The 22,864-nt window shown below is 36.7% G+C and overlaps 1 protein-coding gene across 1 annotated transcript in view; it reads right to left on the bottom strand.

Moving 5' to 3' along the window:
• RAD18 (RAD18 E3 ubiquitin protein ligase) overlaps window positions 1-22,864 on the bottom strand; it is an 82,489-nt gene that overhangs the window by 49,775 nt on the left and 9,850 nt on the right. The window contains 6 exon segments of the mRNA XM_017874158.1: window positions 2,554-2,738; window positions 6,274-6,373; window positions 8,225-8,562; window positions 15,587-15,635; window positions 15,638-15,656; window positions 16,894-16,955. Coding sequence (XP_017729647.1) covers window positions 2,554-2,738; window positions 6,274-6,373; window positions 8,225-8,562; window positions 15,587-15,635; window positions 15,638-15,656; window positions 16,894-16,955 — 753 coding nt within the window.

Below are 22,864 nucleotides of genomic sequence, written 5' to 3'. Positions count from 1 at the left end.
AAAAAAAAAAAAAAAAAAAAAGATGTGTGAGATCTTCACACTGAAAACTGCAAAACATTGATAAAAATCAAAGACGAAGAAAGGGATAAACCATATTCATGAATTGGAAGACTCAAATACTGTACAGATATCAACTATCCCAAAATTGATCTATAAATTCAATATAATCCCAATTTTAAAACTTATATGGAAATACAAAATGCCTAGAAAAAACAAGGCAACCTCAATAAACAAAACTGGAAGAACTATATAACCAGACAGCAAGACCTATCATAAATTACTTATAAAGTACTTAAGACACACATTATTTATCCTGCACAAGGGTAAATAATAGCCCAATGGAATGAAACAATGTCCAGGCCTACACATGTACAATTAGCTGATTCTCAGTCAAGACTTCTGGCAATTCAGTGGGAGAAGGGATGGCATTTCAATAAGTGGTGCTGCACCAATTGGTTATTCATATGGGGGAAAAAAAGACAATCTTGTCCTCTACCTCACAACACATGCTAAAATCAATTCCAGATAAACTGTACATCAAAATTTAGGAGGAAGAACAATAAAATTTTAAAAGAAAATAAGAGAAGATCCACATGATCTTGAAGTAGGCTAAGGCAAAGCACTGATCCAAAGGAAAAATGTAATGAATTGGACTATTTTAAGAACTTCTACTCTTCAAATGATGCCATTAAGAGAGTGAAAAGGTGAAATTAGAAATATACATACAGGCCGGGCGCGGTGGCTCAAGCCTGTAATCCCACCACTTTGGGAGGCCGAGACGGGCGGATCACCAGGTCAGGAGATTGAGACCATCCTGGCTAACATGGTGAAACCCCATCTCTACTAAAAAATACAAAAAACTAGCCGGGCGAGGTGGCGGGCGCCTGTAGTCTCAGCTAGCAGGAGAATGGCGTAAACCCGGGAAGCGGAGCTTGCAGTGAGCTGAGATCCGGCCACTGCACTCCACCCCGGGCGACAGAGCGAGACTCCGTCTCAAAAAAAAAAAGAAAAGAAATATACATACATACAGCAGAAGATTTTTATCCAGGAAATTTCAGTTACTCCCACAAATAAGAATAAAAATAGACCCACAGCACAGAAGAATTGGACATAGATTTAAACAGGTGTTTCACCAAAGAGGATATCCAGATGGCCAACAAGCATATAAAAATGTGCTGAACATTATGTCATTAAGGAAATGCAAATTAAAATAAAAAGGTACTACCATAGACCCACTAGAATGGCTAAAATGGAGAGCTAACAATGGTGATGTTGTAAAGGGTGCAGAATAACTGACACCCTCATACCTTCCTGATGAAAGTATACATGACTACTGAATTTGGGGCTGTATCCATGAAAGCTGAACATCTGCAAATATATAACACCAATTCCATTCCTGTATATATATATATCCAACAGCAACACGCACCTATATGCACCAAAAGATATATAAAAGACTATTCATAGCAGCATTATTGTTAACAGAGAAAAAGTGGGAAAAAAGTGAAATGTTTATTAAACACTCAATGGATAAGATGATATGTTTATACAATGGAATACCAGATAGCAACAAAAATGAAAAAAATCACGACCATATAAAAAAACATGAATTAATCTTATAATGTTGCACAAATGAGGGCAGGCACAAAAGAATACATAAGCTATGTCCCATTTATTTAAAGATCAAACATAGGCAAAATGAACGTATGGGGTTAGAAGTCAAGATAGTGGTCAAATGTGAGAATGAAGTAGTGAATGGGAGGAGGCAGATAGGGCTTTTCAGATGCTGGTAGTGATCTCAGTAGTGGCTACAATGACATTTCACTTTATGAAATTTACTTTGTGATAATTCACCAAACAATACACTTAAAATTTGTGTGTTTTAATGTTTGCATGTTATTCTCCAAGTTTTTAAAAATTAGACAATTCTCTATGTTAACAGAAAGAACTCCAATATATGTGTGTGGTTTAATGAAAAGAAACAACCATTAAATAGTGCACTACACAGAATACTACCATTTTGTAAAAATGGTAATGAAAAGGATATATGTTTGTGTACTATAATCATAATGGCAACATTTACTGAAAGCCAACTACTGTGTGCTAGGCACTTTTCATGCCTTTTATCATTTATTCCACTCCACATTATGAAGTAGGTAGTATTATAACCCTTATTTTATGAATGAGAAAACTGAGGTACAGAGATATCAAGTAACATGCCCACGGTCACCAAGCCATAAAGCTGAAAAACGGGCACTGTAACCCAGGCTCTCCAGATCCACTCTTCCCCACCACACTCTCCCTAGATAGGCACATGAGAAACTGGCAATGGGGTGCCTCTGAGAAGAGATCTGGGGATTGGAAGGCAGGCTGAGAGAAAGGCTGGCTTATCATAGCATACTCTAGGTACCTTTTGAAGGAATACATTTGCATGTCTTATCTATTATCAAAAAAGTATTTATTTACAATATTTTTCTATGGTCTATAATTTCTGAGCTATACAAAATTGCTTTATCCACAAGGTAAGCATAACTCACTGTTTTATTACTTTACCTGATTTAGGATGCAAAGCATCGCATTGGGCATTGTACATGTGTACAAATTCTTGGTGCCTTTTAATGAGCTGTTGTTTATTTCCTTGAATAGATAATCCATGCTCTTTTAGCTTTTTCTTTAAATCACGATCAGAGAGCAAATTATATACAGTTTTGGGCAGCGGTTTCCTTTTGTGAACAGAACTGAAAAGGGGGGAAGATCCCTGATGATTATTGTGAATTATCAAATGCTTTTCATGTAAAATGGCAAACACATTCTGATTCAACACCTGGGTGCCTGGAAAAATAGTAGAACCATTAGATTAAAAAGGAGAGAGAAAAATCAAGTTGGCGGATAAAGCTGAGTGTCTGACATGATGCATCTGAGGTGCTGGTGAGACATTCAGACACAGGGGCCTAGGTGGCACCAGAAGTGCGAGACTTGGGTCTCAAAAAGACATCAGACCTAAAGGGGCACATTTAGAAGACATATATGTAAGGCTTGTGGAATATGCTATGAGGACTTCATTTAGAATCACACTTACACAGACCTACTCAATTTTCCACCTCTTTAAAGCATGCTAGAAATTCTAGTGGACTAAAATTCAAGCTACCTAAAAGCACCAATGACTTGAGACAATTCCATAAACAGGAACTTCTTAGTGAGTTTTAATTCATTTCATCTGATTATAGCAGGTTCTCTACCTGGCTCAGCTTTATGGCAATTAGATGCTCAACAAAAATGTGCTCAAGGAGGTCATTACACTTGCTATCATTTCAAAATAAGAATAGCAAAGATTCAGGTGAAAATTAACAGAAACTTGAAATAATAGGTTTATCCAAAAAACAAGTTTTTACAAAGGATTAGCATATAACTAGCTCACACAACGCTGTCCCAAACATTAGTGTACCTAAGAAGCACCTAAAGAGTTTATTTAAAACGCGGATTCTCCATCCCCTTCTCCACACCATCCACCAATTGTGGTTCAGTCTGAAGTGGAGATCTAAAATCTCTATTTTCAACAAGGTTCTCCAGAGTAAATCTGATATAAACAATCCGATAATCAAATAGAGAAATATTACAGTCAGGTATAGACTGAAAACAATCAAAAATTTCTCTATTAACCAACAGGGCCATTCCCCAAATAAATTATGTCTTTTATGCTGTATTAATAAAGCCTAAAAACCAGAAATAACTAATTAAATGTGAAAAGACCTGCAAACTCTCGATAGATTATATTTTTCTGAAAATTGTTCTTCTTCCAATGACAGTCCATCAGACTCTACAAGACTGATAAAATTACAGCAAAATGAAATCTCAGTAGGTAGCAACAGCTGAATCATTTTGTGTTTACAGAAGCACACAGGGAGAGATGATTCATTAAGTCTGTATCTAAAATATTTGTTTTATCAAGGATAGATGATTAAACTATGACTGTGAAATTCTAGTGAGGAACTGTACTGTCCATTGGCATTTACAATAAAAAGCACCACTAGAGATCAATCCCTATCAGGAATTTTAAAACATGAAACCCGATAAATGTTTCCCCAAACACAAAAATGACATTGATTTTTCTTCCATGATTTAGTGGAACTGAGTAACACACTTCAGGGGCCTCAGAATCTGAGGACAGCAAAGGAAGGGTGCATCTGCGAATCAGTTCTGACATGGTTTTATATAGAAGAGTTAAGGGCTGCCACTCACATTCAGCAGATGGCTGTCAGAATATTGTGGAGGAGATAGGAAAACTCACAGGGCCTCTTCTCTATGACCCGACTCTGGGGCCAAGATACAACTAAAGAACGACATGGTTGCCTTCAGTATCTCCAGTGTTGCCTTCAGTATCTCCACAAACACCAGTTTTGTAAGATGGAAATGATGAAGACAGAAAGACTTGGCAGTCAAATAAATTTAGGAATTACTGAATTAAACAAAACCTAACAGTTATGCTTAATGTAGGACTTCTCAAAGCCTTTAACACACTAAGAGGGGGATCCGGGAGGTAGTGCTTGTAAGTTCACTACAGAGAACTGGCAGGACTATACCATTCTTTGAAGCAGGAATTTAAACCACTATTAGAACTCAATTACACGTGGACGAGTATGTCTTTAAATAAACTGACAGCATCAAAAATGATGTATCAGAAATGTATTCGAACTGATGGATGGATCTAGAAAAAGGGGAGTCCAGGCAAGATAATCAGTGCAGATTCCTTATTCTTCCAAAAAAATATACTCAGCTTCTATATTCCCAACTCATGCATTTCTAAAGAGAAAAGCAGGTCATCAAACTCTCGTGGCTTATGGGAAATAATCCTTAGGACTATTCATTTACTCCAAATCGCCACTAACTAAGCAACCTAAAAATCTAAATTTTATTCTCATCAACAAACTTACCCACTAGGTGGGAGTATTGTGCATGCAAAACTGCCCCAGGTTTGGACTCAAATATGTCTACCATTTTTAATAAAGCAACACTGTGTCTTATACGTTAGCTTTTGTAAGTTATAACAGTATGAATCTGACCCTCGAAATCTGCATTCACTCCAAATTTACTCATAAAAATTAAGTGATTTATTTTCTTTAATCACAAAAAATAATACGATGTCTCTCTGTCTTAGTAACGTGGTTTTTGGAAAATACTCTTCAAAGTCCTTCAAAACAGACTGAACACAGAAGCAAATCATTCTTTCATCCCCACTTCCCAGATACCATTAATTTCTTCAGCTTCCCTCCTCTTCTTTTCCAAATCTCTCTGAATTATCACCTACTATCTTCCCCTTGCCTCCTGTTTCAGAAGGGTCCTTTCTGCATGTCAAGGATAACCTCATTACTGCGCTCTTGTGCTCCTCACTTTCTTCCATTTATCCTCTGCTCTCTCCCTGGAAATAGTGGAAGGAAAGAGACTGAAGGCTTAAACTCCTATTTTTAAAAATAACATCCCTTGATCTTTATGCCACTCACCCCTTCTCCAAACTACCATCTCATCTTTCTCCCTTCATCACCAGACTCATCTAAATTGTGTCTTCTGTTTATGACCCACTGATTCCTTAATGCCTTGCAATTTGAGTAGTATTTCATTCCTGAACAACTTATATGTCTAACAATAGTGGACTAGTAGAAGAAATTAGTTATTTTCATGTACAAAGGAGGCAGAATAGCACAGTTGTTTAGATGCAAATACTGAGCTGCCAATTTATTAGTAACAATACCTGGATGGTGTGGGTGTGCGGTGGGGTACGACATTACATTTCATATATGCATTTTGTACCTTTTATATCATATATATTTATATAATTTCCTAGTCAAAACTTTTGGAAAATTCGATTTTAAATTTTAAAACTTCTGAGCATCCTAAAGATCAGAGAAAGATTTTCTATATTCTATATTCAGAGTCTAATCTTGCTTTCTTTGGTCAAGAGGCGTTTTGGTAGTTTTAAAATTCTAAGAGTAAAAAACAAGTTTAAAAAGAATTGAATTTGAAGTCATTAATTTCTTATTAAGTCAAAATTTAGTAGCAGTTCAAATATTCAACATAGCTGATATTTGGCAAAGTGGGAGTTGAAGAAAGAACAGAGAGGGATTGGAAGAAGTGGCCAACAGGAGTGAAGGAGAAAGCAAGTAAGAGCAGGAAATACGGTTACCAGGATAAAATGAATACTGTAATTTTCCCCCAAGTTTATAAAGCACAAGAGGCACCCAGCTAAAGTAGCTCAATGGTTTTGCTCAACGTCCTTACCTTCTGAGGCTTTCCTTCTTCTCTTCGCGTGATAAACAGCTGTCTAAATGCTTATTAATATGACTTTCTGGAATATTAACCCCACAAACAGGACAATCCACTGTATTTTTTAAAAAGAAAAAGAGAGACTATTAATTGTAGAAGGGGCAAAAGTATGTAAACTGGAATCTTTTCAGCAAGTAAAGTAAAAAAGAATCCCAACTTAACATGCACTTAGAAAAGCAGGAAAGAAAAAGAATGGCCCGTCGGGACAACAGGAGTGGGACAGACTGGTTACTGGGTAATGGCTAAATTGTGGGAAGTCACACAATTGAAGTCCTGGTCCCAGAGAAAGAGACTGCAAATAAGCTTGAAAATTTGTTTATTAGAAAATGCTTCGGTTAAATCTTTTCTAACAAGGTATGACCAAACTATAGAACTAATCTTAAACTTTCCCAAGCCTTAGGAGCTATCCATGTTTAGCATAGAAGCAATAGTAACAACTTAAGACACACCTGGCCCAGGGGCTGGGTGAAGGAAAGGTAGTTTAATAATTTATTGAGTTGGGCCAACTACTGTTCAATTTTGTCAATGGTTACAAATTTGTTAATTTAGCTCTCATTTATAATTCTACACATAATGTTAAAATTAAGGAACACAATCATTCTCAAACTATTTCATAAAGTTGTAGGGATCTGTGGGGGTAATTCAGGGCCTACAGACCTCCATGGATAATAGGCAGAAGGAGGTCAGGTGAAACAGAACAATCTGTTTTACCTATTTTAATATGTTACGGTTTATTGTAAAATTTCAATTGGGAAAAAAGGCTCTGCTGGGGAAAAACAGTTAACCATCAAGCTAAAAAATACTACAATAAGAACTGTCAATTGGTAAAAAGACTAAGGATAGACATAGTAGAAAATATAAGTGAAATTTATATATCTTTAAAAGATGTAAACACGTTAAGTACTAATAAACTAATTTCAATCTAAGTTTAATAAACACTCACATCTCTGCACTGTGTGTGGTATGGGTATACCAAAGATGTTTAAGAGTTTCTGCCTAAAAGGTGCTCTAAACTTCACTGGAAAGAAGACATAGAAACAAAAGGTTAAACAAGCTGACATATTCATCAAACAGTTAAGCAAATGGGACACAAAACACTCCAGAAAACAAGTTTTATAGCACTTTTGTGACGTGAGACAGTGTTTTCTAACATAACAAATGAATAGTGAGGATCTGGATAGTCTGGAAAGGTATAGAACAGGGGCCGGCAAACATTCTTAGTGAAGGGCCAGGTAGTGAAGAGCCAGGTAGAATTTAGACTTTACCGATCATATGGCCTCTGTCACAACCATGCAACTCTGCCACTGTAGCATGAAAGCAGCCACAGACATATGCAAACAAATGGGTATATGAACTTTTATTTACAAAAACAGGTGGCAAGGCAGATTAGCTCTGCCAGTTGTAGTTTGCCAATTCCTCAATGTACTGGAGGAACAGTGGGGAGATTAGCTTGGCTACAGCATAACTTCTGAGAGGGAGAGGTGAGCAATAAGGCGGGATGACTAGGGTAGGGCTCAAATTGTCAAAGGCTTTATATGGCAGGCAGAACAGTGAGGAGGCATTCAAGTGGTGGTAAAATAAGACAAAAAGAGCTCTTCAAGATTAAATGGCAACTGATATGTTGAATGGGGGGAAGAAGGATTAAAAGCTGAAAACAGAAAGCTACGCCATACTGAAAGCCTGAACTAATTAAAACTGTTTCCTTTTTGTAGCAGTCAGCCTGAATTCCTATTTCTGAGAGAGAAAGAAAACAAACATTATCTACAACAATATCTGAAGTTTGTGATATGGTAAAATCTTGTTTGTCCTTTACCATTCCTTCCCCCTCAAAGATGCTGCCTATTTATTCTTATGTCATGTGGATGAAAAGATTTCCATATTTCCACACATGAAAATAACTTCCTACCTTTAGTAACGTGTTTCAAAGCGGATGTCGAGGGTGTCTCAGGACGCTTAGCCTCTGAGGGATCTGGAGCCATCTCTTCTACAGAACGTGTCTCTTTGGTCTTTGCAGCAGGGCTTGCCTCTTTTTGAGGGGTGAATTTGCTTTTATTTTCTTTTATCAACAACTCTGATGTAGAACCACTCATTTCTCTGATCAAGAAATTATCCATTAACCTGCTCCCCTGCTTTAAAGACTCTCTGGAGGCTACAGGAGTATGTACTTTGACAGCAAGATTCTTTGAAGAGGAAGAAGCAGGAGATTTGGGTGGTGACTCTAAAGCAAACTGCAATAGATGATTCCTTGAAGAACAAAAAACACAACAGATGATTAAGATATCCAATTTTATATAACAAATTAACTGACATAAGCTGTTTTCCCAATTAACCTTGTTTTCTGAAATACAGGACCTATACTATAATGACAACCAAATCAAAGTTTCTTCTAGTATAACTCAAAGCAATAAATCTAACTTAAAAAGCAGTTAATGTGTCAATAAAACAAAATGAAACAAAATCAGCTTTCAGCCACAGAGAATAGCTTATATGAGACCTAATCTCCAACCATAAGTAACTTTAAAATCTGAACAAAATATAGGGATATAGTCTGGATGTTGTCTCCACCAAATCTCACATTGAAATGTGATTCCCAGTGTTGGCGGTGGGACCTAGTGGAAGGTGACTGGATCATGAGGGCGAATTTCTCATGAATGGTTTAGCACCATTCCCTTACTGCTGTCCTTGTAATAGTGAGTGAGTTCTCTCATGAGATCTGTTTTAAAAGTGTGTAGCACCTCCCCTCGTCTCTCTCTTGCTCCCACTCTCACCATGTAATATGCTGCCCCTGTCTTTTGTTTTCCACTGTGATTGTAAGCAGCCCAATACCTCACTAGAAGCCAAGCAGATGGCTTGTACAGCTGCAGAACCATGAGCCAATTAAACCTCTTTTCTTTGTAAATTACCCAGCCTCAAGTTTACTTTAGCATTCTTTACATTACTTAGCAATGTAAGAACGGCCTAACACACATAAAAAACAACTCTTTGTAGGCACTGGATTGAAATCAACACAAGGCTGCAATGCCTGAAAAAGAAAACATGAAGTAATCCAACATTTCCTCCAAGACTTTACCCTGGAAACATTTTCTAGGAATTGGGTATTAATGTGAAGTCTAAACAGGAAACATTGATCTTACTTGGTAGAGAAAATAAGAGATCAGAGTTCTGGGCAAAGCTGGCCAGGACTGAGGGGTCAGAGTGCTTTTGACATGTGGCAGCTACTGAAAGGGAATGCCAGAAGTCTGCTTAGAAACTCACATCCATTCGTGCTCATCTCCAGGGCTGCACATGATTAGACAAAAACACAGGAGACCCACTAGGAAGCTGATACTGGTAAATTAAAATCCCAAAGGTCAGTGCTGGAAAGTTAGTTGTTCTCAGCCAAAGCTGAGAAATCTTGGTGATGATCATGGACATTCAAGTGAGATCCCACAAAGGCCACACCTTAGAAAAATGGACCACACTGAAGAAATACAAACAAAGCTCAAACAGACCTAACCTAAGAAAACATTATACCAAGGCTTGAAAGAACAAAGATGAAGAGCTAGTGATTTAACTGCCTGTTAGAACAAAATGTGTCATCTTTCAAAAGAAGACAATTCACAGCTTCTACAACATTTCAACCACAATGTTCAGCACACATTTTAAAATTACTGAACATGCAAAGAAGCAAGAAAAAGTAGCCACTAATCAAGAGATAAAATATTCAATAGAAGCAGACCCAAAGGTAATCCAAAGAATAGCATTTCTAGGTAAGGACTTCAAACTATGATAAACACATTAAATAAAAAAAAAAAAAAAGAAAGAAAGAAAGAAAGAAAGAAAGAAAGAGAAAAAGGATAAAAAGATAGTGTATTATGACAAATAAAATCCATTAAGAAAAGAATAAAATGAACCTTCTACCATTGCAAAATGCCTTATCTAAACTGGATGAGCATAACAACACACAATACAAACTTGAAGGCAGGTCAATAGAAAATATCCAAACTAAGCACAGAGAGAAAATTAATGAAAAGACAGACACAAAAAAGTATGAGATATTGGGCATAAATAGAAGCCCAGAAGGAATAGAAAGAAAGAATGGAAAATCAGCAATACTAGAAAAACCAATGGCTGAGAATTTTCAAATCTGATGGAAAAAAAAATCAACCTATAGATTCCACCACTACAGAATTTACATGAAACTCAACAGAAAGATAACTAGAAAATCTCCAAATGTTAAGAAATAAAGCACCACACTTCTAAATAACCCCACATGTCAAATCACAATGAAAACTAGAAAATATTCTAAACTGAATGATAGCATGAAAGGTTGCCAAAACTGTCCCTGGAGGGAAAATTATTGAAAATAGAAAAAGTAAAAGCCACTACTCTAAGCTTCCAACTTAAAAGGTTAGGAAATGAACAGCAAACTAAACCCAAAGAAGGGAGGAACTAATAACAGATACTAGTGAAATAGAAGAGATATCAGGAGAAAACAAGCAAAGCCAAATGTTGGTTCTTTGAAAAGAATAACAAAATTATTAATCCCTACTAAGACTGAACATGAAATAAATGAGAAAATACCAATTACCAAAACAAAGACTTAAAAGAAGACCTCATTACAAATCCTATAAAAAAGATAATTAGAGGATATTACGAACACTTTAAAACAATAAATTTTAAATTTTAGATAAAATGGACAAATTCTTTGAAAGGCACTATTCATCAAAACTGACAAAGAAACAGAAAACCTGAAGAGCCCTTATTATCTATTAAATAAACTGAAGCTATAATTTAAAACTTTTCCACAAAGAAAACTCCAAGCCCAGATGGCTTCACTGGTAAATTCTACCACATATTTAAGGAAGCTTTGTTTATATTTCTTCAGTGTGGACATGGTGGCACATGCCCATAGTCCTAGCTAATTGGAAGGCAGAGGCAGGAGAATACCTTGAGCCCAAGAGTTTGAGGTTACAGTGAACCATGATCATACCACTGCACTGCAGTCTGGGCAACAGAGCAAGAAGAAGGGAGGAAAGGGAGGAAGGGAAGGAAGGGGAGGGAGGAATAGAGGGGGAACGAGGAATAGAGTGGGGAAGGAAAAAGGACGTGGGAGGGAGAAAGGAAGGAAGGAAGGAAGGAAGGAAGGAAGGAAGGAAGGAAGGAAGGTCGGTCCGTCTTGTCCATCTGTGAACTATACAATAACCTTACCTCTTCAGAATGGGGCTAAGAATCAAGAGTCAAAATAGGCCTTTGGGTAGACATGAGTAGCCATTAAACCTATGCAATCAATTCCATAGACTTCTGTAACTAAAGTCCCCGCGATGCTAGTTCTGATCAGAAACATGTAAACAGCAGTCTAGAATCATTTGGCTAAACAAGCAGAGGCCCACCCAAACACAAATTCTTTTTATAGCACCTTAGGGTATCAACACTATTGAAAATATAGGCAATATATAATAATAATAATAATAATAATAATAATAGGAATATTTTTAGGTTCCTTTGTTCTAGGTATTATGCTGGATATCTTTTACTATAGCTCTTCATTTCTAATCCTCAAGGCATCGACAGTATTATTCTCATCTTTTTAGATGAGGAAACAGGAGTCGAAGAGGTTAAACATCTTGATCACAATCACATTAGAACTAATAGGGCCTAGACCAATTCTGCCTGAATTCAACATCAGTATGCTTTAAACTGTACAATAAAAAAGGTGAAATTATATTCTACTTCCTCTTTGTGAGTTGCTGAGGGAATTTTACTTCAATTGTCATCTAAAATGTTTAAATTCTTAAACTTGGAGTATTTGCAGAAAAACTTATCCCTTAATGGTGGTTAAACAAAAGCAGTAAATGATGCTCTCTACTCTCAATTTGTAAAAATAATAATAGAGATGGACACTGACTACAAAAACAGAGAAACAACATTCACTTAACTCAAGAATGATGCTACACTTACACAAAAATATTCTAATAAATGTTCAACAACAGGTTAAGAACATTATTTTAAATAAAACTAAGTCAAGGAAAAAATCATGCGTTCTTTGAAAATAAAAGTAAAAGATCAGATGAAAATATAAGAGCTATATGCAGCCTTGTATCTGAAAACCTCTAAAATTATTTCCAATATCCTTTTATATTATTAAATTTAGAATATTAAATATTTAAAATCATAATGGCACATAAAATGACAATGACAAATGAGAATGCCAAGAAATGAAATTGACAGACAATATAAATATCTTATATTTTGGTCATAGGATTAAGCTTCCTCCCTCATAAATCTTAAACCACAGTTCAAACAAGTAATGAAATTGACTAGCTTGAATTTCATCCCTCCTAAGTTTGCAAATGAAGAACCACAACACTTTACCCATGACAAATGTTCACCACAAGGATGATGCTAGGAAGAGCAGCAATTCCAAGAAGGCAAAGAGAGAGAGGAACAAACGATATAAACCATCCCAACTCTACAAATAATGCTTCCCACCCTACCACACCCACTATAATGAACAATTAAATCATGTATTCCTTTCGGGAAGGAGAGGGGACAGAGGAGAGCTCAACCATTCCATGACCTCCCTTTAAGTTACACCAAAAGGTCTGTGAATCCAAAGACCTTCAACAAGGTCTTTCAACAAACAGATGCTGTTATATGCAAGGCTTCCTTTATCCTAGCAGGGAAGTTGTTATGCTTTCAGTACTAGCTGAGGAAAAAAATAAGCCTTGAGAAAAACAGGCAATCAATTCCCTTTTAAAGGCATGGTCCCTTCCTCTCACAGATTTCAAAACTTACTGGTGAAAATGCTAAGAAAAAAAGTAGCTTTAATTGGGAAAATCAGAGAATTTTAAAGTTTCTTAATCTAGGAAAGTATGCCATCTTTTTTAAACTACACCATCTTTTTTTCCTTAAGGAAATAACCAGCCAATCTCTAGACGTACATGAAGTTAGCTCAGAGTACAGTCGGCCCTTCACATCTGCCAGCTCCGCATCTGTGGATTCAACTAATCACAGAGCAAAAATGTTCAAAAAATAATAAAAGTAACAATACAACAATAAAAAATATGTAAATTTTAAAAACACAGTATGACAACGATTTATATAGCATTGTATTAGGGCTATAAGTAATCTAGAGGTGATTTGAAGTATAAGAGAGAACGTCCATATGCAAATACTATGCTATTTTATGTCAGCGACTTCAGCATCCACAGATTTTGGTATTCTCGAGGGTCCTGGAACCAATCCCCTTGACTGAGAGACAACTGTACTAAATTTGATCATTTTTAGAATGCAAACCAATAAAGAAATGTGCAATTCTATTGAAAGAAATCTGTTTATATTTTTTAAAGCAACATAAGGTACCTCCAAGAATGTTCCAACAAGCCTAGAAGTCCCATCCAGTCACAAGCCGTATAATGATGCTTTGTTCAACAAGAGACCAAATACATGGTGATGGTTTCATTAGATGATAATGGAGCTGAAAAATTCCCATTGCTAAGTGACATCTTGATAATCCTAACCCTGTGTGGGCCTAGGCTAATGTGTGTGTTTCCATCTTTTTTTTGAGACAGAGTCTTGCTCTGTCACCAGGCTGGAGTGCAGTGGCATGATCTCGGCTGACTGCAACCTCCGACTCCCTGGTTCAAGCGATTCTCCTGCCTCAGCCTCCCAAGTAGCTGGAATTACAGGCATGTGCCACCACACCCGGCTAATTTTTGTATTTATAGTAGAGACAGGGTTTCACCATGTTGGCCAGGATGGTCTCAAACTCCTGACCTCGTGATCTGCCCACCTCAGCCTCCCAAAGTGCTGGTATTACAGGCATGAGCCACTGAGCCCGGCCTCCATCTTCATTTTAAGAAAAGTTTAAAAGGAAGAAATAATAACAATTTTAAAACTAGAAAAAAGTTCACAGAATAAGGATATAAAGAAAGATGCTTGTACAGCTGTATGATGTGTTTGTGTTTTAAGCTACGTGTTATTACAAAAGAGTCAAAAAGTTAAAAAAAGTATACGTTTATAAAATGTAAAAGTTACAGTAAGGTTAATTATTAAAGAAACTTTTTTATAAATTTAGTGTAGTCTAAGTGTACAGTGTTTATAAAGTCTACAGTAGTGTACAGTAATGGCCTAAGCCTTCACATTCACTTGTCACTCACTCACTGACTCATCCAGAGTAACTTCCAATCCTGAAAGCTCCATTCATAGTAAATGCCCTATAAAGGTGTATGGCATTTTTAATCTTTTATACCATAGTTTCACTGTACTTTTTCTATGTTTAGATACACTAATAGGTACCACTGAGTTGCAAATGCCTACCGTATTAGCTATAGTAACATGCTGTACGGGTTTTGTTACCTAGGAGCAATAGGCCCTGCCATATAGATTAGGAGTGTAGTAGGCTACACCATGTTGGTTTGTGTAAGTACACTCTATGATGTTCACACAACAACCAAATTGCCTAATGACACATTTCTCAGAACATATCCCTGTTAAGCAACACATGATTACACTTAACTACAGGGGCACCTGACCACTATCTAAACACAGTATGCCCTTCATAAAAATTCTTGCTTGACTTGCATGATTAAAACTAAAAGTAATCCAAGATATTGAAACATGGCTTTTCATATCTCTTTCGGTGACCAAACTCACTTTCACACATTCATGCATTTGACAGGAAGTAAAGTTGCAAATCTGAGCTTTATAAAGTACAAGCAATTACATATTTCAAATGCCATACCATTTAATACATGCTGAATAAATCAGATTAAGAATAGATTAATATATACCAGACAGAATCAATTACAGATATGTGTATATACATGAGTTAGTACATACATATACATAATATACATATATTACTTAGCTCTGCCCATTGAGAGGGCCTAGAAGCAATGACACCCCAGTAGCAACAAGCATACCCAGCACCAGATCCTGGTCTCTAAATGCGATTCTCCAATAGGAGGAGCTCCTTGGAGAAATGGCTGATTCTAGGGCTTGGGCAGGAAAAGGAGTATCTTTAGAGCACCCAAAAGTAAGGAAGCCCTCAAATCTGCATTTTAACTCTTAATTATTCTATACTACAGGAGAATTTCTGTTAAGTAAAGGAGAAAATCTTACTCTAGTAAATTTTCCATGTGTGAACAATGACTACTGTTACTTCCTTTCTTTGACTATAAAATATGCAACCCTGCATTCCCTAATCCAAAGGTGCACAAAGTAAAGAGAGAACACATATAAAAGGCAAAAGTAGTTAGAGGTTAGTCACAAAATTAAATCATACCGTGCAAAATTCAAGCTTTTTACCAGTTCATCTAATATGCGGTTATTTTCAGATCCGGCTCTGTGACAGTCTAGAAAAAACAACAGATGGAAAAAGGTCAAAAACAATAATCAACTTGTCATAATCTTGTTTTTGAAAATGTCTGACCCATCCTCCTGAGGTTCTCCATCCCACTAAGTCTTCTAAGGTGGCCTTAAAATAAAGTTCATTTATCTCATGCTAATATGAAATTTTAAAACAGTGAATCAGTATCTGCTGACTGGAAGTCTGATAAAAGCTCTCCAAAGCTTCTCTTATAATCATATATATTCTGTACTGACTACAATCAAACCTAATATAAGCAAGAATCTTTCTTCAAAATGCCAGCACTCAGCTTTCTCAAAAATTTCTCTGGAAAACAGAAGAGAAGTGTTCTTTTAAGTACTGACATTGGGAGAGGCATTAAGTGTTCAAGGAGAATTTTAAAATAAGAATGGTTTTCAGGAATGCAAGAGAAAAGTGATAAACCCAGTACTTATTTGGTATGAATGGTACACAGTTTATTTCAGTGATGAGACCATCTTGACAAAAGCAGTGTAACATATTGTAAAGATCTTAGACTTGAGAGCCAAATCACAAAATTTCTTACATAGAGAAATAGTTTTGCAAGGTTCAGTGACACCCTGACACCACGTACCTACCAGAGAGGCAAAACTAACCAAACTCCTCACCTAGTCCTAGCGTCGGCTCTGTCAGACCTCACCTGTCTCTTCTTTCTTTATTCCCACTTATGTTTAATTACCCTTTTAGTCTGCTTTTCCACCTGTTCCCACTACCTGAAAAGTTTCAGAAACAATAACAACAAACTTCCTAGTGTTTTGCCTGAAGCTCTGGTAGGGGAAAGACCTAAGGGCACAGGTAGGCTGGATTAAGTCCAACGGCCATGCATATTTTTCTGCACAAATACTTAGACCAGTTCTTTGCAAATGAATAATCCTACCATCAGAGTTTCTACCAAAGTGAGAAATTATTAAAAATTAGAAGCCATAAAAACATGGGTCATAAGAATTAAAGAGTGCTACATCCTGAACTTAAAATTAGTTTTTACTTCCTAAAATACATTTAGGTTTTCAGAAATCTTAACAAAAAACTGAACAAAGCCCAGCTCTTCTTACATGTACTTTAGAGGTCCTTTCCGAAAGTGTCTTTCATATAGCTTAATTCAGTAACTACACATCACCCTACATATATACAGGCTTTTATGCATACACAAAGCAAAAATATTTGCAGCAGTCAGTAAGTTTTCAAAAAAGGAAACAAAAACTCACCACACAACAAGTTGGACACTGAGTTTTATAGGACAGAAATTTTCTTATACAGAGAGAGCAGTCTGCAAAACACAAAGTGCAACATAATGTTAACGAGGTTATACTAACACAGGAATGTGACTTCTAACAAAATCTTAAGCCCTAGACTATTTCCATCATCTAAGGTGTATCATCATAAGCTTAAATTTCTAGTACCTCTACGCACACTTACACATGTGATTAAATAGCATTTTAAGGAAAGGAAAACATAAATATTGTAAGTCCTTAGGATACCACAACTACACAAGCAACATACATCACTCTGTGTCCTCCATCTGCAAAACACAGGAAACATACATGCAAGACTTGAGCTGTATAAACTTGCCAGGTATCTCTACTGCTTATCATTTGAAAATGTAAATTTTGAAATAATATATATAAACATATTAAGAAAAAATATATACCCAGGTTATCAAATTAGGGACTTCTATATCTTAATTCTGTAAATAATATCCTCTGTCCCACATTTAACAAGTACTTTTGTGGCAGGCACTAAGAACAATATATATAAAGGAAGGTTCTTGACCTCAAGGAGCTAATAAAATAGTGAAGCAATTACAGCATAATTCAGCATAATATAGCCTAACAATTTAAGCAGAAAATGGGCATAAACTAAATTCACAACACTCAAGGCAGTATAAAATATTCTCCCAGTCAAAGAAAAAGCAGATGTGACTAACAGAATGGTACCTTACTAATTACCTAAGCTAATTTACTAGTAGCCCAAATTCAGCTGGATTCTGTTTAGTTGAGGAGGAGACAGTATAATTTCAGTATACTGTATAAATTCAGGATTCTGTTTAGTTGAGGAGGAGACAATATAATTTCAATGGTATGGATACCCAGGAAATAAGCAAGTCTTGCCAACCTAAGAGCACCCCAGGAGGAAAAACAAAGAAACACATTATGAAAAGGATAAAACAGACAACAGGTTGAGTTCTTTTAGGAAGCAAAGAGGAATACAGGGGACCAAGTCGGCATGTAAGGGGCTTGGAAGTCACCACTCTGTCCTAACAACAAGTAAAAAGCTGAACAAACTGAAAAACCAACAACTTTTCTTAGATCCAGCAGAAAAGCAGGGTCACAGGGCAAACTGCTGCCCCCTGAACTGGGGAGAGACAGAGGTAATACAGAGAATCACAACTTACTGGAACACAAACCCACAAACAGAAACCTCCATGGGAACCAGAGAAGAAACCTGTGCTGGAATCAGTGCTGGAGTGGGAGAACCTGAGCTGTAATTGACAAATTGCTGGCGGCTCAGTGCCGGCAAGTCTGAGCATTAAAAACTCCAGGGAACCCTGTCATTGCAGGGGTGGGGAGGATGTCCTCATACTTCTGTGAGTTTTAGTTCCAGGAGTTCTTCTAAGTTCTCACAGTGAATATTGGAGAAAAACCCCCTAGTCCTTCCAGGAGTAGGAGGGTAAAAGTAACCATTTCTAAATAAGTCAGAGTAGTCTGTTTTTTTGTTTTTGTTTTTTTTTCCCTTCGAGATAGAGTCTAATTCTGTCACCCAGGCTGGAGTACAGTGGCACAATCTCGGCTCAGTGCAACCTCCGCCTCCTGGGTTCAAGTGATTCTCCTGCCTCAGCCTCCCGAGTAGCTGGGATTACAGGTGCACGCCACCACACCCAGCTAATTTTGTATTTTAGTAGAGATGGGGTTTTGCCATATTGGCCAGGCTGGTCTCAAACTCCTGACCTCAGGTGATCGCCCACCTCGGTCTCCCAAAGGGCTGGGATTACAGATGTGAGCCACTGCACTGGCCCAGAGTAGTCTGTTCTTAACAAAGCCCTCCCTCAGGAGAAACTATTTTACCAGAGCCTAATCTACTGGAGTTTTATCAGAGCCTAGCTGACTCTGGAAAAAGGAAATACACAACTGCAGCCCTCTAGACTGCAGATAGACAGCCCTCTATCCTGTCCCATCTAAGGAGGGGAAAACTGAGGAGCACTAGTGACATTCACAGTCCAGGGCAAAGTTCGCTAAAAGACCTAATCATAGGACTACAGAATGTGTCCCCTCTGCCCATACCTAAAGGCCTATTTACTGCAGTTCCTTTTACCCAGTACATCATTTCCAGTTATTAAGAAAAAAATCACAAGGAAAAATACACAGTTTGAAGAAACTGAGCAAGCATCAGAACCAAAGTCAGATATACTAGAAATGTTTAAATTATCGGACCAGCAATTTTTAAAAATTATATGCTAAGGGCTCTAATGGAAAAAGTAGACAACATCAAGAACAGATGGGTAACATAAGCAGAGAGGTGGAAATTCTAAGGAAGAATCAAAAAGGAATGCTAGTGATCAAAAGAACCACTATAACAGAATGCCTTTGATAGGTTCATTAATAGATTGAACACAGCTGAGGAAAGAATCTCTGCGCTTTAGGACATGTCAATGGAAACCTCCAAAACTGAAAAGCAAAGAGAAAAGAAAAGACAGGAAAAATGGAATAGAATATCCAAGAACTGTAGAACAACTACAAAAGATGTAACATACACATAATGGGAAAGCAGAAAGAGAAGAATGAAAGGAACAGAAGAAATAGCAATGGCTAATAATTTCTCCAAATTAACGTTAAACACTAAACTACTCATCCTGGAAGATCGGAGAACACTAAGCAGGGTAAATGCAAAAACAAAACAAATAGACACCTCAGCCAATCAAATTGAAACTACATAGAATCAAAGATAAAGAAAAAATCTTGAAAGAAGCTGTAGTGGGGGCCTTACCTACAGAGGAGCAAAGAATGACACTTGACTTCTCACAAACCACACAGAGAGTGCAGTGAAATATTTAGTGTTGAGAGAAAAACATCACCAACCTAAAACTATACCCTGAGAAATTATCCCTCAAAAGTCAAAGAGAAATAAGGACTTTCTCAGACAAATACAAATTGAAGCAATCTGTTTTCAGTAGACTTCCCTTGCAAGAAATGCTAAAAGAAATTCTTCACAGAGGAGGAAAATAATTTAGGTCAGAAACTCCAATCTACATAAAGAAAGGAAGAGTACTGGAGAAGGAATATGTGAAACTGTAATAAAACTTTTCTTGTTAATTTAACAGGTAACAGTTTGTACAAAAATAATAACAAAGTATTCAATTATGGATGCTTATTATGTATACGTATATAAAAATGCATGCTTATGAATGCTTATGCATAAGTGAAATGAATGACAGCAATGGTACGAAAGACTAGAGGAAAGAATTTCTTAGCTCGAGCTGCCATAACAAAATACCACAGACTGGGTAGCTTAAACAACAGAAATTGTTTTCTCATGGTTCTGGAGGCTAAAAGTCCAAGATCAAGGTGCCAATATGGTCAGTTTATGCTGAAAGCTGTCTTTCTGGTCTACAGACAACCACCTTCTCACTGCGTCCTCCCACGAGGGGGTGGGGAGAGACCATAAACTCTGGTATCTCTTCTCATACGGACACTAATCCCATCACTAGAGCTCCACTTTCATGACCTAATTTAAACCTAATTATCTCCCCAAGGCCTCATCTTCAAACACCGACACATTGGGGATGGTGCTTCGCCATAGGACTTTAGGGGGGATAAAATTCACTCCATAGCATTCCACCTTTAACCTCCCAAATTCATGTTCTTCTCAAATGCAAAATACATCCATCCCATCTCAACAGCCCCCAAAGTCTCAACTTATTCCAGTTCCAACTCTAAAGTTTAAAATCTAAAGTCTCATCTAAATATCACCTAAATCAGATATGGATGAGACTCAAGGTATGAATCATCCTGAGGCAAAAATTCCTGTCCAGACTCATTCTCTTAATTACCAATGCTATTCTCTTTATACTAAAAGAGTCTCCTGAGCAATACTGTAAGTCAAGAAATCCTAAAACCTGGCTGCTCAGCTCAGTCACCTAGGGAGATTCATGTTGGTTTTACCTTAGTTTCCCAGACTCTACCCCCAGTCACAGTGATTCAATGGATTTTGGTCAGTAAATCACATCCTTAATATGTGATATTGATTCAACGACAACAATTTTTTAAAAATTAGTAAGTTGTTACTATTAAGTTGAATTATATGAAACTGACATTTTTGGTTAAGTCAAAAATGGACAAATACTGCAATTTCATGTGGTTCAAACAAACACTGCACTTAGTATGTGCTCTGTTCTAGGCACTTTACATGTATTAACTAGCTTGATCCTTACAGCAACCCTGAGGTTGGTACCAATATTAGTCACATTTGACAAGAAGAAAAATGAAGCACAGGGCTCAGCCAACTTGCCAAAGATAACAGAACTAATATGTGGCAAAGGCAAGCACCACAGTCCATACTCTTAAAATATTTTTTAATACACTTTTTTAATATACTTTTTAAAAATATACTTTTAATATGTATTTTTAATATACAGTCCATACTCTTAATATGTTTACTTAAAATTACAGATGCTCCTTGACTTAACATGGGATTACATCCCAATAAACCCATCACAAATTGAAAATATTATAAGCCAAAATGTATTTAATATACCTATCTCTAACCTGGGAAAAGATTAAAATTCAAAATTCAAAGTATGGTTTCCACTGAATGTGTATCACTTTCACACCATCGTAAAGTTGAAAAATCCTAAGTCAAATCATCGTTAAGTCAGGGACTGACTATATCTATAAATATTTGTTTATAATAAATATATACTGTACATTTACACTATAAATAATGTATACTTATATAAATATGTACTATGTGTAGCTATATAATATATACTTATACAACATATTGTGTATATATAATATATACATGTTACTATTGTACCTATATAGTATAAGTATACATTATATATTATGTATACTTATATCAATTAAATAATATTTAATTAATAAGGTCACATGTGCCTTTTAAATTAGTTTTTATAATAAGGCTGCTGCTTTCTTTTCTGCATAATCTTGTATATCTTTCCTTTCCTTTTCTTTTCTTTTGAAATGCAGAGAACCAGATATGGAGTCCTAAGTAGATCAAGCCCTAGGCTTAATTTCAGTCTACTAGACTACTACCAAATATGTACTGGTAAGCTGCAGGCCAGCATAACTTATTATCTAGTGGGCAATTATGACAACCTTCCATTCAAGGGAGAACAGCTAAAGAGTTCTGAATTCATGTATTCCCAGAGGGCTTCATTTAAATCACCTATGAAGTTTGTCTTTCCATCCAAGAGAGTCCAAAAAAGATGTGTGGGTAGAGTGGGAGACGGTATAATAACAACAATGAATTAAAGAGTAGTTTCACAGACACAGCCAAGCCTTGGGAGAGGGGCCATCTCTAATCCCAAGCAAGATACAGCAATCTGTTGGCTTTCAAACATCAAAAGAGCCTAGCATCTCAACAGTAAAAAGGAAATTTCTAAAACTTAAACTAATCCTTGTCGTATGAAATCTTAAGGACTTTATGAAAAAAGGAACTTTTTACAAAGAAACATCTAAAGTGTCCAGTTAAAAGCAAAAACTCCAGTTTCCAGTGTGAAAAGAACAGGAGGTCCAAGAAAGCTGAGAAGGTTGGCATCTGCCTCCAGTTTTAATGTTAAGGGACAGTTAGTTGATAAGAGAATAACATCCCTCCAACTAAAGACTAGCATTTCAGAATTTCCAGAAGTGCAGCCCTGCATAATTGTATGTCCCTTTTGTATGTGTAACTATTTCTCTTCTCCTGTCTTGTTTCACAGTGCTGCTTCATGAGAATATAAAAGAAGACAAACATGTTTATTATATGCCTAACAGAATCTTATGTTGTCTCTTGAATTAGCAAAGGTTTCATAAGTGGAACATTTCATATTTCAGTGTTTTTAAAAAAATGAAGTAGAATTGCTTTTTACGGCCGGGCGCGGTGGCTCAAGCCTGTAATCCCAGCACTTTGGGAGGCCGAGACGGGCGGATCACGAGGTCAGGAGATCGAGACCATCCTGGC

Source organism: Rhinopithecus bieti, unplaced genomic scaffold, assembly GCF_001698545.2.
Source record: "Rhinopithecus bieti isolate Rb0 unplaced genomic scaffold, ASM169854v2 scaffold_7049, whole genome shotgun sequence".
Taxonomy (NCBI): domain Eukaryota; kingdom Metazoa; phylum Chordata; class Mammalia; order Primates; family Cercopithecidae; genus Rhinopithecus; species Rhinopithecus bieti.
This window is presented reverse-complemented; position numbering and strand designations above follow the sequence as displayed.